We start from the raw sequence: 14,565 nt of genomic DNA, 5'->3' as shown, positions 1-14,565 counted from the left end.
ACTGCCATACAGTTTATATTCAGTTTTTATTTGTTTATATTTCTGCCTGCCTAGCAATTGGAGTGGGCTGGGGCACATAAAAATCTAAACTAGCAAAATCAACTGTGATGGCTAATGTACTGGGTGCACTGGAAACAAATCATTTGCCTAGTTTTTGGAATCAGTACAACTGGAAGGGCCCTATAAGGCCACTGAGTCCAACCCCCTGCTCAATGCAGGAATCCAATTTAAAGCATACTTGGCAGGTGGCTGTCCAGCTGCCATTCTTTGCAAGTAAATAAACATCCCCATATTGGGGGGGGGGAAGCAAAAGTTCTTGTAGCGCTTTAAAGGCTAGCACATTTATTCTGTGCTATTATAGCATAATAAAAGAGTCGGCTTCATTTGTTGCAGGAGCTGTTATCCTTAGTGTGTGCATGTAACTATGTCCTACTCAGAGTAGACCCGCTGAAATTAATGGATCTAAGTTAGACATGTCTGTTGGCTTCTGTGGACCTATTCTGAATAGGACTAGGACTGAATACCAACCCATGTGTGCCAGCCAGCCAGCCAGCCAGCCATATTGCAAACACAAAAGTGTATGTAACTGTAAACAATGGGAACCAATGGTGATGAAATGGAAAAAGTACAGCCTCTGTTGACAAATCAATTAAGTGACCATAAGTAATAGCAGTAATTGGTGATAACACTATTGTCCTAGCATTGCTAAGTCAATTAACATCTATGATGTGGAAGGAAGTCTATTTCATCCCTGAAGAGCTGGAATCAAACCTCTTGATATATCTCTTGATATATTCATGCTGGGACCTTCCTTTGAAATTTCTCTGTTAAGAGACTGGCAACTTTTTCGGACAGCAGTAGAGCATCCTAGGAGATTTAGATGTTCTCCTACTGGTTTCTCTGAGTGTTGCCATTTCTACTGTCAGCTCTGCCTGTATGGGGGAGGTGTTGAAGGGAAGATGGTATTCTAGCACCTTAGCAGAGGAGGAAATGGAGTCCTACTGTACGCCTTGAAACTGAGGCCAAGATATGGATGTGGCATGATGCTGTTTTTGTGACTTCACAGGCAGATTCTTTGGACTGCTATACTGGTGGATGGGGACCACTTGGTACCGCCTGACTACTGCAGCCTCCCTTCTGGACGTCTTTGTCTTAACACGGTCAGTGCAGAAGGGAATTCAAAATGCTCAGGAGTGCAATTTCTGAACTGACTGAGAGGCTGTAATGGGGTAGGAGCTGAATAACTAAAACGCCTGCAGGGTTGAGCAACCTTGGCTTTCCAAAGCTCACCCTAGAACAGAAATGGGGAGTCTTTGATTCTCCAGGTGTCGATTGACTCCAGCTCCCACAGTCCCTGATCATTGGCCATACTGGCTGGGGCTGATGGGAGCTGGAGTCCAACAATACCTGGAGGGCTGCTGGTTCCCTGTCTCTGCCCTACAGCCTATCAATAACACCAGTGCTTCCTGGTGCACCTGTGTCATTGTACTGGCTTAGGTGGCTGGTAAAAACGTGAGTGTTTTTTTAAGCCTTCACATAATGTTCTCTTTCTTCCGGTTTATTTCTGGTGTTTTATTTCTGAATTTGTCGTAGTGGTGTTGCTATTTTGATTTTGGGGGCGGGGGTTGGAATGGGGACTGCTATCTTTTTAAATGTTGGTGTGATGTTGGATTTGCTAGTTGCCTTCAGTTTCTTTTGAAAATAGAATAGCAGCTTTTAAGATAAATCAATATATGCAGTCTTCCTGTTGTCATCCAAGATGCCTGTTAGTTGGCTAGCACAGCCTCCCCAACCTGGTGCCCTCCCAGATGATGGTGGACTACAGTTCCCATCATCCTTGACCATTAGCCATTCTGGCTGGGTCTGATGGGAGTTTAACTCTCAGCTCCCATCAGACCCAGCCAGAATGACCAGTGGCCAAAGATGATGGGAGCTGTAGTCCAATAACAACTGGAGGGCACAGGTTGGGGAAGGCTGAGCTAAAAGGTTACCATACACAACCCAGTAGTAGAACCTCAAGAACTGGGGTTGGGGTTCAGGGTTGCAAGAGACTTGAAACTGCTATTGCCCATCTAGATCTGTTTGCTCCCTCTTCTTGCTAAACGGCAAGTTTAACCCACAGTGGTGTGTGACATCATCGTGACCTGTATTTTCTCCCCCTACTTCTTTAACTACTTCTGCAGAGTTGGTGTGGGGAAGCCCACAGCGTGATGCTGTTGCACCAGGTGCTGCATTGTAGTAGACAAGGGGGTGCCCAGGGGCTGAATGTGGTTCTGCAGGCCTCTTTGTGTGGCCCTCAGAACTCTCCCCAAGGCATGCCCCTTACTGCCCCTGCATCACACCCTGAGTGTTTTTGCCTAGTTGGAATGCATCCTTGAACTGTCATAATGCCTCTTGTTTGTCTGGAGCCAGTGTAGCATAGTGGTTAGAGTGTTGGACTACAGCCTGGGAGACCAGTGTTTGAATCCCCACAGAGCCGTGAAGCTCACTGGGTGACCTTGGGCCAGTCGCTGCCTCTCAGCCTCAGAGGAGAGCAATGGTAAACCCCCTCTGAATACTGCTTACCATGAAAACCCTATTCATAGGGTCGCCATATGTCAGGGTCGACTTGAAGGCTGTCCATTTCCATGTGTCTGGACAGAAAGGGGCATGAATAGAAAGTAGCCTACTGTACAATGGTAATATTTACATTTATTGTTGCATCCATTTTTGCCGCTTACCTCACCCACCACTAGCATGTGGTCCCTAGAAAGTTGCCCAGAAGGGAATGTGGCCCCTGGGCTCAGAAAGGTTTTCCACACCTGTAATAGGCATTATAAGGAAGGGAGGGCAAAGCAACTTCTCTGTCTGCCTCTGGGGAATTCTCTTGCTGTTTATCTTCTCTTTCTCTCCTGTTTTGGTCCCTAGGAGCTATCCAGTCCTGAAGAAGCTCCTCCTGTTGCTGCTTCTGTTGCTGCTCCTGACTGCTCTTGGCTACGGTGAGTCCATATTGGTCCTTTGCTGTCAAAGGCCTGCCCATCAAAGACCAATATGAGTAGTTCTGCCCTGAGTTCCTTGCAGGAAGGGAGGGATAGTAATGTAATAAGAATTGCTTTTCAGGATCAGACCAACATAGTATCATCCAGCAGCAGCCAACCAGATGCTGCTGGTAGTTCACCAGCAGGGCACGATGGTGTTATTAGTGTTGTTTATCCCCCTGCATCTGATATTAAGATGTATACTTAATGAACATTTTGCTATCATGGCTGGTAGCTTTTGCTTGCCATATCCTCCAAGAATTTGTCTGATCTCTTTTGAAAGTTGTCTTTCTGGGAAGGGGCTGTAGCTGTGGTGGTGCATGTGCATTGCATGCAGAAGGTCCCAGGTTCAATCTCTGGCAACTCCAGGTAAGTTTGGGAAAGACTCCTGTCTGAAATGCTGGAGAGCTGCTGCGGTCAGTAGAGAGCAGTGGTTTTGAAATGTTTGGTGTAGATCAGGGGTGGAGAACCACTGGCTTTCCACATGTTGCTGGACTACAAGTCCCATCATCCCATGTTGGCTGGGACTGTTGGGGTGTGTAAGACATTGCTAAGCTAGAAGGACCATTGGCCTGATTCGATATAAGGCTGCTTCCAAAGCCAGTAGCCATTTCCATATCTTGTGACGAATTCCACAAGTTAACTTGTGTAAAGTTCTTCCTTCCTTCTGAAGCTGCTGCTATCCCAATATATTGCATTAACTGCTCTTGTGTTCTAGCGTGAGTGGCATTGAATAAAATCAGCCTGCCCACCTACGCCCTTATTTGAATTCTGGGGTATGCTCTGAAGTTCATCTTTAACTAGATGTCTTAAGATTGATTTTTGTAAGTTGCTCTGGGCATCTTTTTTGTCTGAACAGGATGGGGTAAAAATCCATCAAGTAAAAGCAAACATAAATGATCTCTCTCTTCTAATCATGTTTAGGTGCCTGGTGTTTTTATCCCTTCGGACTCCACCCTTCTGTGTTTTCTTGGGGAGCGGTGAAGCTCTCTCCTGTTGCCAAAAAGGGGGATGAAGCCAGAGATTTTGTTGTATCCTCTGAGGTGAGCACTACATGGATCCCTGGGGTTCACGAGAGGCATTTCTGTTCACCCTTCATGTTGGGTAATCTTCCCAGATTCTCTGGAAATGCTGACCTGGGGAGTTCCCTTTTTACTTCATAGGGGTATAATTAGGTCAGTGGGTGTGTTTGTGCAGTCATGCAGACCCATGTTTCACTGTTTGGATTATTCCAGCTGTCGCTAAATTGTAATCCAGGCTGAACACAGTCATAACATTCTGACGGGAGCTATAGTGAGTTAAGACCATAAGAGTGAGCCTTGCAGAATCAGACCCCCAAAGGTCTAGTCCAGGATTCTGTTCTCACAGTGGCCAACCAGATGTCTGTAGGAAGCCCACAAGCTGGATATGAATACAATAATGTTCTCCCCACTTGTGATTCCACAGCAACTGATATTGACAGGCATGACAGCAGAGGTAGAACGTAAACATTATGGCAGTTAGCCATTGATAGCCTCATCCTCTGTGAATTTGGTCACATCCATACCATACATTTACAGCACATTTCTGCCACTTTAGCAGTCATGTCTTCCCCAAAAGACTCCTGGGAACTATAGTTTACCCCTTACAGAGCTACAGTTCCCAACACTGTTAAGGCATTTTCTTAAGCTATAGTTCCCAGGGTTCTTTGGGAGAAGCCATGTGCTATAAATGGTGTGCATGTGACCCCTGTCTGATTCCTTTTTAAAGCCATCCAAGCTGGTCACCATCACTATAATCTTGTGGAACCAAGTTCCATATTTTAACTTGGTGCTGCATGAAGAAGTACTTCATTGATATTGTGAATCTAGCTTGTGTTACAGATGTACCTCCTAGGAGGATGAATGCTTGATTGTCAATTTCTTTTTCACAGAGAACTGATATAGCACCATAGTGGCTATAAAGAGACTGAGCTACAAATAATGAAGGCCACATTTCAAATCTTACTCCTGCCATGAGCTCACTAGGTGGACTTTGGCAAGCTGCTCTCTCCCAGCCTCAGTTTCCCAACTGGGGATAATAATAGGGTTGTTTGTAAGGATTATCAGGCATCTGCTAAAAATGTTTTTGTTTGGCCAAACCTACCCAGATATGTAAAGCTGATGTGTATTTTAATATGCAGTTTTATTTTATAATGCATATTTTTAACTGCTGGTTTTATTTATATTTTGATTTTTTAGATCAACCTTTTTAAACTTCTGACTTTTATTCTAATGTATATTTGATGTAAACTGCTTAGATGATTTTATAATTAAGTGGCATACAAATTCTATTAAATGAAGAAATGCAACTAGATCAGCTTTTCCCAATATTTGGGTCCCCAGATGTGTCTGGACTGCAGTTCCCATCACTCCTGACCATTGGCCATGCTGGCTGGGTTATAGTCCAATAATATCTGGGGACCCAAATGTTGGGAAAGGCTGAACTAATTAATACATCTGAATCTCTTTGAGCACTTGAAGGTGCATACGAGTATCTATTATTTCAAGGAGTGTTCGACTTCTCATGCATCAGGCAAACTGTCAGCCTTTTAAAAATATAAGTTGCCCTGGGCTCCTACTGGAAGGAGGGGTGGGATATAAATCAAATAATAATAATTTAAAAAGTGCTTCATTCATTTAAAAAGGAGATTAGCAGGGGATGGCCAACCTTTGGCCTTCCAGATGTTACTGGACCTGACCATTGGCCATGCTGGCTGGGGCTGATGGGAGTTATAGTTCAGCAACATCTGGAGGGCTACAGATTCCCCATCCTGGGTATATTTATTATTACATTTATATCCCACCTTTTCTCCAAGGAGCTCAAGGTGGCATATGAACATGGATCTCCTCCTCCTGATTTTATCCTCACAGCAACCCCGAACAGGCATTTGAACCCTGGTTTCCCAGGTCCCATTCTCACTCACTAACCACTGCACCACACTGCCTCTCAATATAGGAACAATAAAGCAATATAATGAGGGCTGTTCCATTTAGTTTTTCAGTCTGGAGATGCAACGGTCCTGCCAGTTCACATGGGAATGCATTGCTAAGATCTGTAGGAAGTTAAGTCCAGGGGAGGGGGGAGGAAGACATGGTGTCGAGTAGGAACGGAAGAATCTGTCAGGTTCAGTTCTCTGTTTCTTATGTTTCCAATCTTAAATTCAGTTCTCCACATTTCTGCAGCAGTTTGTGATTTTTTTATTAAAAAATCCTCATTATTTTCTATATTATTTTCACTAATATATTCACTTTTATGCACACTTACCCCTCATATATGCATTTTGGTAAACATTGGTGGTTTGGAGAACTGCATTGCAAAATCCAGATAAGTGTGGGTTTTGAAGGATGGCTATGAATTGAACTCTTCCCCCCCACCCCATCCCTAGTGTCATGTCAGACTGCTGTTTATTATTAGAGAATTTGTATCCTGAATTTCCCCCCCATCCAGATGGCATATTAGAGTGATTTGTGATCATGAAAACAGTTGGAAAGCCTTACAGAAAATGCCTGTGTGGACAAAACAAATTTTTGCCTTGGAGAGGGCATTCCACAGCGGGGGCACCACACCTGGAAAAGCCTTGCCCTCCCCCTCTACCATGTCTCTTTCAGGAAGATATGTATGGGGCAGGACTTTCATCTGCAGGCCTCAGCATTCAAGGCAGTTTAGATGGGAGAAGGCACTAGGGATGGGTGCGAATTTTGATTCAGTTCACATTTTAAGCAGAATTTATCAAGTTTGCAATTTCTGGAACAATATGAGAACCGAAACCCAGCCATCCTTCAAAATTCTCATTTATTAGAGTTTTAGGATGAAGTTCACCAACATTTATAAAAATGCATATATTAGGGGAAAGTGTGCATAAAAATGAATACATGGGTGAAAATAATGCGCAAAAAGGCATGAAATGATGAGAAATGGCTTGTAAAAATGTGTACCTTTATCAAAACGGCCTCCAAAAATGTGTGTGTTTGGAGAAGTTCACACTAAAATGGTGGAGAATTTTCATGAGAATTTTTTTAAAAGTTCACAGATTGCTGCAGTAATGTGGAGAACTGAATTTAACATTGGAACAATGAGAAACGGAGAGAACCAAAACAGACAGATATTTCCATCCCTACAAGGCACTTCCAGATTTTTACAGTGAAGTAGGGTTGGGGAACCTGTGACCCTCCAGCTGATGTTGGACCATAACTGTTTGGTATCTCAAAAATATAAAGTGAAATAGGAACTAAGTTTCGTGGTCCTATTTCTTAGCAGAGATATAAAAATGCAAGCAGCAGAGTGAGAATGTAAACCTTTCCTAGACACAAATAACAACAGACACAATCTTCTTAGGTAAAAGATAAAGAATATTTACTCACGACCTTTCAGAAACATAGGCTCTAGCTTAGATGAAAGACAAAATAGAAGTCTCTGTCCATCTTAGTCTTTAGTAGTGGTGCTCTCAGAAGAGAGCATCTGCCATGCGGCCTCTCCCAGAGGTAAAAAGAACAGCAATGGAGATTATTCAAAAATCTCCAGGACAAAGGAGGAGGAAGCCAGGTAACTAATCCCACCCATTAGGAAGTTACATCATGGTAAACAGGTACGTGGGATATTTCCCCAAATATCCCTTAATATGAACATGCAAGTTTGTCTATTCCAACAATAACTCCCATCATCCTTGGTCATGCTGGCTGCGGCTGGTAAGAGCTGGAGTCCAGCAATGTGTAGAGGGCCATAGGTCCTGCATCTCTCCTATAAAGAGCATTTTACCAGCTCCATGAGTTGTGTCTGGGAGCAAATAAGAAGCAAGTGCAGCTGACTGGGAATAGGAGTTGTATCTTCCCTGCCATTCCTGGCCCACAAACACTCTAGGCCTCCACATTCTGCATTGCCTCTTCAAAGGCAGTCCCCCATTGAGCATTTTACATTCAATCCTGGGATGGGGGACAGATTACTAAATTATCGATTATAATAGCCTTATGTATCTGCATTTTTCTCTTTTTTTTTTACTGCCCTGGGTGAAAAGGGGCACCAGCAGGTTTTGTCTCGACTCCAGGCGCTGGAGAGACATTTTGATAACCTGGAAGCTGCCCTGTCAGTGCTTCAGCTGCAAAGAGGAGAAAAGGCAATGGGAAAGGCAGCTCTGTCAGATGCCGACACCCTGTCCCTTCTGGATGGGCTGGTGAGACGACGAGAGACTATCCTGCGAGAGGAGCTCCGTGCAGAGAGAGACCTTCACCTCCAGGTAGGGCAGCTACAGGCAGCGAGGAGGGTATCTGGGGAAGACTAAATTACAAATGTGGGTGTTTTTCACAGGGAAGTTTAAACCAGATTTGAGCCTCTCTCTTTATGTTAACATCTAATCATCCGTCATATAGGAGAGAATGCAAAAAAAGTTAATGTTATTTATATGTTGCTTTATACAATTAAAGGAGTCTCAAAGATGCTTTTGTAATGTGAACAAGGAGCAATTGACCAGTGTAGGTTTTGCTTTCATGGTACAAACCCAATTTATATAGAAGCTCCTTCAAACTCTGTGTATGAAAATGTCCCGTGGCTTCAGCAGAAACCAAGCTGTTTTTTTGTTTTTCTATGTAGGGATGGGGCAGAATATGTGCTAAATCATGTGCTACCAGAATTTGACATAATCTAACAATCTGCTGTGTTTTCAGACCGGTGTTGATTTCTTGTGGTGGGTTGCAGCTGTCATTGGCATGGTTTAAAAAAAAAAATCTGCTCCAAATTTTAAGTTATTGTCTTTGTAGCTGGCTTTCCTCTAAGCTGATGCATTCCTAACTGCTGTCTAGGTGATAACAATCACCATTTGCATCCATTAACCTCCCTCCAATTTTCTTTTTCTTTTGTTAATTCTCAGAAATGACCAACAACCCATCCTTTTTTCTCTCCTGCCCATTAAATTGTAGTACGGAGCACACTTGGACAGGATTCCCCACCTCCACCCGCTTCTGAATCTGCTGCCACACTGTATGTGTGTGACTGATTGTGTAGTGCATGAGTGAATGACCTAGGCTGCAATCCAATATATGTCTACTTAGAAGTAAGCTCCATTAGGTTCAATGGGACTTACTTCCAGGTAAGTGTGTATTGGATTGCAGCCTTAGTTATAAATTCCCTAAAAAAAAAGAAAAGAAGTTAAAATATGCAGTGGTGGTCACATCAAAAGTACTGCAAAACAACAAGAATAGCGAAGGGGTGGGAGTCATCTTTAAGCAGCACATCAGTTAGCCTGAGGCAAGAGACAGACAATGGGAGATTATCTGTGTAATTGATATGTAAATAGGGGGGAAAGGTGGAACAAGCACCTGCAGCATTAGCATTTTCATTAGAAATTACATTATTTTTTTCACTTAGCAACAACAAAAAAACAGTGGATCAGCAATTGCGAAAACAAACAGGAACAAAAAAAAGACAGATTGCCACCGAAAGTCGGACTGTCAGAATTAAAACGGATAGGAACCAGCTAGCGAACCTAGTTCCTAGTTCTATGGGGTGGTAAACAGCATCTAGATCTAGCTGGGACATGTATTCTCTGGACTTTCATCTTTTGTATTTGAAATCATGGGGCTGGAAGCTTAAGCCCCCTTTTTTCGCTACCATTTTTCCACCTAAAATTGCCCTTCTGAAGCTGCTGTTTGCTCCCGGAAGGTACCACTTCAACAGCAAATGGGACCTTAAGGGGGGATTTCTGGCAAGAGAACATTACACAGGGGAAAGGGCTTGGAAACACAGATTGTTACACCATTTTTCAAAAAGTAATGGCACTTAATGTATTTGTTGGTGCTTTTATTACAGTTTTGCAGTATGTAAATATGTTGGTTCATTGTGTTAGATTTATTTCATCAGTTCATAAGCAGACCGTTAATTGGTCGTAATTGTTGATTTGTTTAAATCCGTATGCTACTTCTGTTCTGACTGCAGAGTGAGTTGGATGCTTTCCGATCCCAGCTGCAGAAGGATCTTGACAGTCTCCTGAAGAAAGTGTCCCAAACTAATGAGGTAAAACTTGTCTTCACCCTTTAAAGAGGCAATGTGTGGAGAAGGCTGTCATACTGGCTGCATTCATTATCACAGAATGTTGGTTTGTTGTGTCATATGAACAAAGGATCCTGGCTTACAATAAAGTCTGGTTAGTTAAACAAGCCAGCTTCATAACCTATGTTTTGAAGCTAGGTTGTTTTTAAACACACAAGAGTAAGTGTAAGCCAGGACTCCTTGTTCACATAACACAAGATGACATTTTTTTGAAAGTGAAACTTCTCTGCAGAGGAAGCTAGCTGTCCTATCCTGAGTCAGACCCTTGGCCTATCTAGCTCACTCCTGTCAACACTGGCTGGCAGCAGCTCTCCAGGATTTCAGGCAAGAGGCTGTCCCAGCTGTATCTGGAGATGCCAGGGATTGAACCTGTGACCTTCTGCAATGCAAAGCGGATGCTCTACCTCTGAGGTATTGCCCTGCCCCGAAGTGTTCCTTCTGACTGCACAAGAGGAATGAGCGCCTGGTAATTTACTTGAGCTTGTTACAGCACATGTAATGCCAAACCACGGTTTAGTGTGCAATGCAAATGCAGTCTCTGTTGGACTGCCCTTGTAGCTTGGATGGTTTTCTTAATTTTTAATCATGACAATTATAGTTTTCACTTTACTTTTTTTTTATAATAAATGTAAAATGTTTACTCTGATGTTTCAATTCTGTTTCATTACACCTTGAAACATCTTGCAACATTACGAAGTGTGATCCAGCTGAAGTTAAGCACCTCTCCTGCTAATCTCCCAGTGGGAGAGATTTAAGCATGTGCTTCACTCTGCTGTTTAAATAACTGCTCTGGTGTATTGTGCTTCTCCAGTTCTAGATGAACACACAGTGGTGCTCCTTCAAGTATGAATTCCTGTACTAGTGGATCTTGTCCTGCTCTGTTTCTGTGTCCTCCTGACCAGTGTTGTTTTTTCCCCACAGGATACAGAGACCCGGATGGTCCAAATGACTTCGCAATGGCAAAGGTGATTTGAGCATTGTGGACAAGCAGTTGTCTACTCTGGTAGTTCCTGTCTTACAAAAATGGGAGTGGTTGGGGATGCACGCAAACAGCATTGTTGGTAACTTGAAAGCAAATCTTATAAATTCCCAGAACAACAGGGCGCATGAATAATCTGCGTCATTTCCGTCAGTGGTGTTCATATTATTTACAACCTTTGAAGCGATGGGTATTGGTGGCTTTGATGTCAGTGGGGCAATGAATCTGCTCTGAGTTTTATTCCAAACTTTCAAGGAGCTGTCCAAGGTGTTTCAGCACTCCCTGAAAGCACCTTGGGCACTCACATTGAGTCTTGACTGCTTTTAAGTAGAGATGCTGACCAATAATGGGCTCGCAAAATACATTTTCACTGCTGGTAATACTTGCTTTTATTACAAGTTGGGCACCTTTACTTTGAAACTTTTACCCCTATCAAATCAGATGGCTTCCCCAAGAAGCCTGTAATTGGCGCTCAAATATGCTTTGAGCAGATGGGAGTTCAGACATTTAATTTCATTTTAATGTTGCATCAGTGTGCTTAAGGGTGTTTTCTCCCAAGATCTATTGCACTCAAAGATCAGCTGGGAGCTATGTGCCATTTTTGGGACAGCAAGGTACATGTAAAGAGCCATACTCAATGGCTTTCTCACAGCCTTCCTCCATAAATATATTTTAATAGTTATTTATTTGAAACATTTTCATCCTGTTCTTCAGCCAAAAAGGTTCCCAAAGAGACTTCTGCAAGATTAATAGCAAACAGGACATTTTGAAACTCATGTCTCGGGGTTTCACATTCTGTGCAGGATACAAGATTATGGTTAGCACAGGGGTGCAAAAACACCACTTGGATTATACAGTCTGATGTTTATTTTAATGGGTTTGCTGGTGAACTTTCTCCACTACATAGAAATGTAGAAAGCTGTCTTGTACTGAGTCAGACAAGTGGTCTATCTAGCTCAGTATTGTCTACACTGACTGGCAGTGGCCCTCCAGGGTTTCAGGCAAGGGTCTTTCCCCAGCCCTACCTGATGATACTGGGGATTGAACCTAGGACCTTCTGCATGCAAAGCAGATGCTCTACCATACCACTGGGCTATGGGCCTTCCCCAAGTTTAACACTCGGCAGAAATTATTAAAGTGTCACCTACTTTGGCTATATCTCAGAAGCATGTGAATTTTTGTTTTGCTTTTGCAGCTCTACACATGGTCTGATGGGTAATTTTCAAAAGGAGATGAACATGCTGGAGGCGCAGCTGGCAAGCCTGAAGAAGGAATTTGTGATCTTGGCCTCTGATCAGAAAGCATTGTCAAAACATGTGGATTCTTTGCCAGGGCAGATCAAGGGAATGCGGGAAGATGTGAGTTTCCCACTACATTTCATTCAGCTGGGAAGCCTTTACATGTTTATCCCTAGTGTGGGAGAGCCAGACACGAGGGAGTGGGCTCTGCTCCTTTTAATGCAGAGATTGGTATCGCATAAACCAGGCATGGGGAACCTCTGGCCCATTGGCCAATCTTGCCCTGGCAGAGATCTCAGTTTGGCCTGCAAGACTGTTTTTCCCCCAAACTGCATTCACCTGCCCCACACCTCACATATGTGATGTCAAGTCTGAGGCAGGTAAAAATGTGGTTGCAAAGGAACAATCTGGAGATTAACATGTGCTCCTGATTGTTCCTTGGCAAGCAGGGCTCTCTGTCAGTGCTGATCAATCCTGAAAGCAAGCCCCTTTGAAGTTGTCACCTGATGTCATAATGATGCCAGGTGATTGATAGATGCCAGGCAGCTCCCCTATCTGTAAAGGTGGCCTGCCGGGGATGGTGGAGGTCACCATTTGCCCCCAACCAAACTGTCCCCACCCTTGACATGAATCTCACCTGCCTTCCATCTATGTGAGTAACTCCAGTTCCATAAAGATTGCTCCTATATTCTTATACAGAGTTTTGTACTTCTCTGGGCTATGGTCATAGTGGCACTGTGGGATATCACATGATCATCTGGTAAATTGCTCAAACATCTGACAATTGGCACAAGAGTGTTGGGTGGGGACAAAGGTTGCACTGCCACTACTATAGCCCACCTTTCCATCAGCACAACAGTGGAGATCACAGAGCTTACCTTAACCTGAAAAATCCCAGTTTCTTTCCAGATCAGTGCACTTTGGCAGCCCAGGTGCAAACCTTTGAACCAAAGGCCCTCCTAAAACTTAAAGCCAACCAGATTAGGCAGCCATCATCAAGCAGTAGGTGCAGCCCCATAAATTCCACAACAAAAGTGTTTAACCTGAAGCAAAAACATTTATTTGAAAAGGTGAAACCAATTTAGTGCATAAAACAAGAATACCTGTATGTTAAATATCTTTAGTCCACAGATAGGATAAATCTGATTAGGACACATTTAACTCTGAAACAGGGCTTCTCTGTAAATCTAGAAAACAAAAGTCCCAGTTTTCTTGCAGAAAGGGCAGCTGAGCAACCAATAGAACATGTGTTGTCCGTCACCATATGCAAAATCTATACAACATATAATAAAACATGAACAATTAAAAGATCTGAAAACTGGGTACAACAATTAATAATAGAACAAGTCAAGCTGCACAGTTGTAGAATAGCTAAAAAAAAGAACAAGTCAAGCAAGCAAAACTAATCGCTGTCGGACGGAACCGAGGCTAAAATAAAGACAGCAAACTTAAAAGACATGAAAAGCTGGAAACGTGTGTTTAAGGATCTCTGCCCCACCCAGTATGGATCATAGAAAGAGCAGAGGTGGGAGCTATGTTAATTATTCTCAGTAATCCCTTGCTATCCTCTCTGTAGAAGTTCTGGGAAAGTGTTTATGCAACCTGTTCTTCTCTTTGATGGATTTTAGGTGGAAATCCAGTTTCCCATATGGCTTGGTCGATTCCTGTCCCAGAGTAGAGAAGATGGAACAGGCAGTCTGTTCCTCCAACGGGAGGAATTGCAGGAACAGCTCCGCAACCTGGAGCGCCAGATCCTTGCCAAGATCTCCGAAGGCCAACGGCTTTCTGCACGGGACGTCGGGGTAGTACTCCAAAGAGAAGGAGTCATTGGAGTAACAGAAGAGGTGAGAATCTGCTTCAGTGATGAAAAGGTTTCCCTGGCCCTAAATTAGGCTGGGTGAAATGAAGACAGATGGAGGGATGGGGGAACCCTGGTGTGGATTTTTGTCTTGGGCTGAGCATGTGCCCAGGGCCATCCTTCCCTTACTACTTAGTATATGTCCTTCCTCTTGAGCCACTATTTTTATATGTCGATTTGGTTGCTGGACTTCAGGATTCTAGAAAAAAAACCTAAAGTCTGCCCATCCCGGCCAGAGGAAGGGCCGTAGCTCCATGGTGAGCATCTTCTTTGCATGCAGAAGGTCCCAAGTTCAATCCTCCACCCAAAGAGAGGGGGACCCTCAAGGTGCCAAACGTTGTTACATTGATGAGATACCAGCCTATTGTTTGCACAAAGCTTTTGCAGATTGCCCTTGACTACGGGTGTGCCAAC

The 14,565-nt window shown here is 43.5% G+C and overlaps 1 protein-coding gene across 1 annotated transcript in view; it reads left to right on the top strand.

The window, feature by feature from the left end:
• Positions 1 to 14,565, top strand: part of SUN2 (Sad1 and UNC84 domain containing 2) — a 48,288-nt gene that overhangs the window by 21,470 nt on the left and 12,253 nt on the right. Inside the window, exons 6-13 of the mRNA XM_061639145.1 lie at positions 1,067 to 1,160; positions 2,908 to 2,978; positions 3,942 to 4,060; positions 8,050 to 8,268; positions 9,963 to 10,040; positions 10,998 to 11,041; positions 12,251 to 12,413; positions 13,922 to 14,137. Of these exons, the coding sequence (XP_061495129.1) occupies positions 1,067 to 1,160; positions 2,908 to 2,978; positions 3,942 to 4,060; positions 8,050 to 8,268; positions 9,963 to 10,040; positions 10,998 to 11,041; positions 12,251 to 12,413; positions 13,922 to 14,137 (1,004 nt within the window). The remainder of the gene's footprint in view (positions 1 to 1,066; positions 1,161 to 2,907; positions 2,979 to 3,941; positions 4,061 to 8,049; positions 8,269 to 9,962; positions 10,041 to 10,997; positions 11,042 to 12,250; positions 12,414 to 13,921; positions 14,138 to 14,565) is intronic.

Source organism: Rhineura floridana, chromosome 8 (genome assembly GCF_030035675.1).
Source record: "Rhineura floridana isolate rRhiFlo1 chromosome 8, rRhiFlo1.hap2, whole genome shotgun sequence".
In the NCBI taxonomy this organism is placed as follows: domain Eukaryota; kingdom Metazoa; phylum Chordata; class Lepidosauria; order Squamata; family Rhineuridae; genus Rhineura; species Rhineura floridana.
The sequence above is the reverse complement of the archived record's forward strand: the minus strand, read 5'-3'. Positions and strand labels throughout refer to the sequence as shown.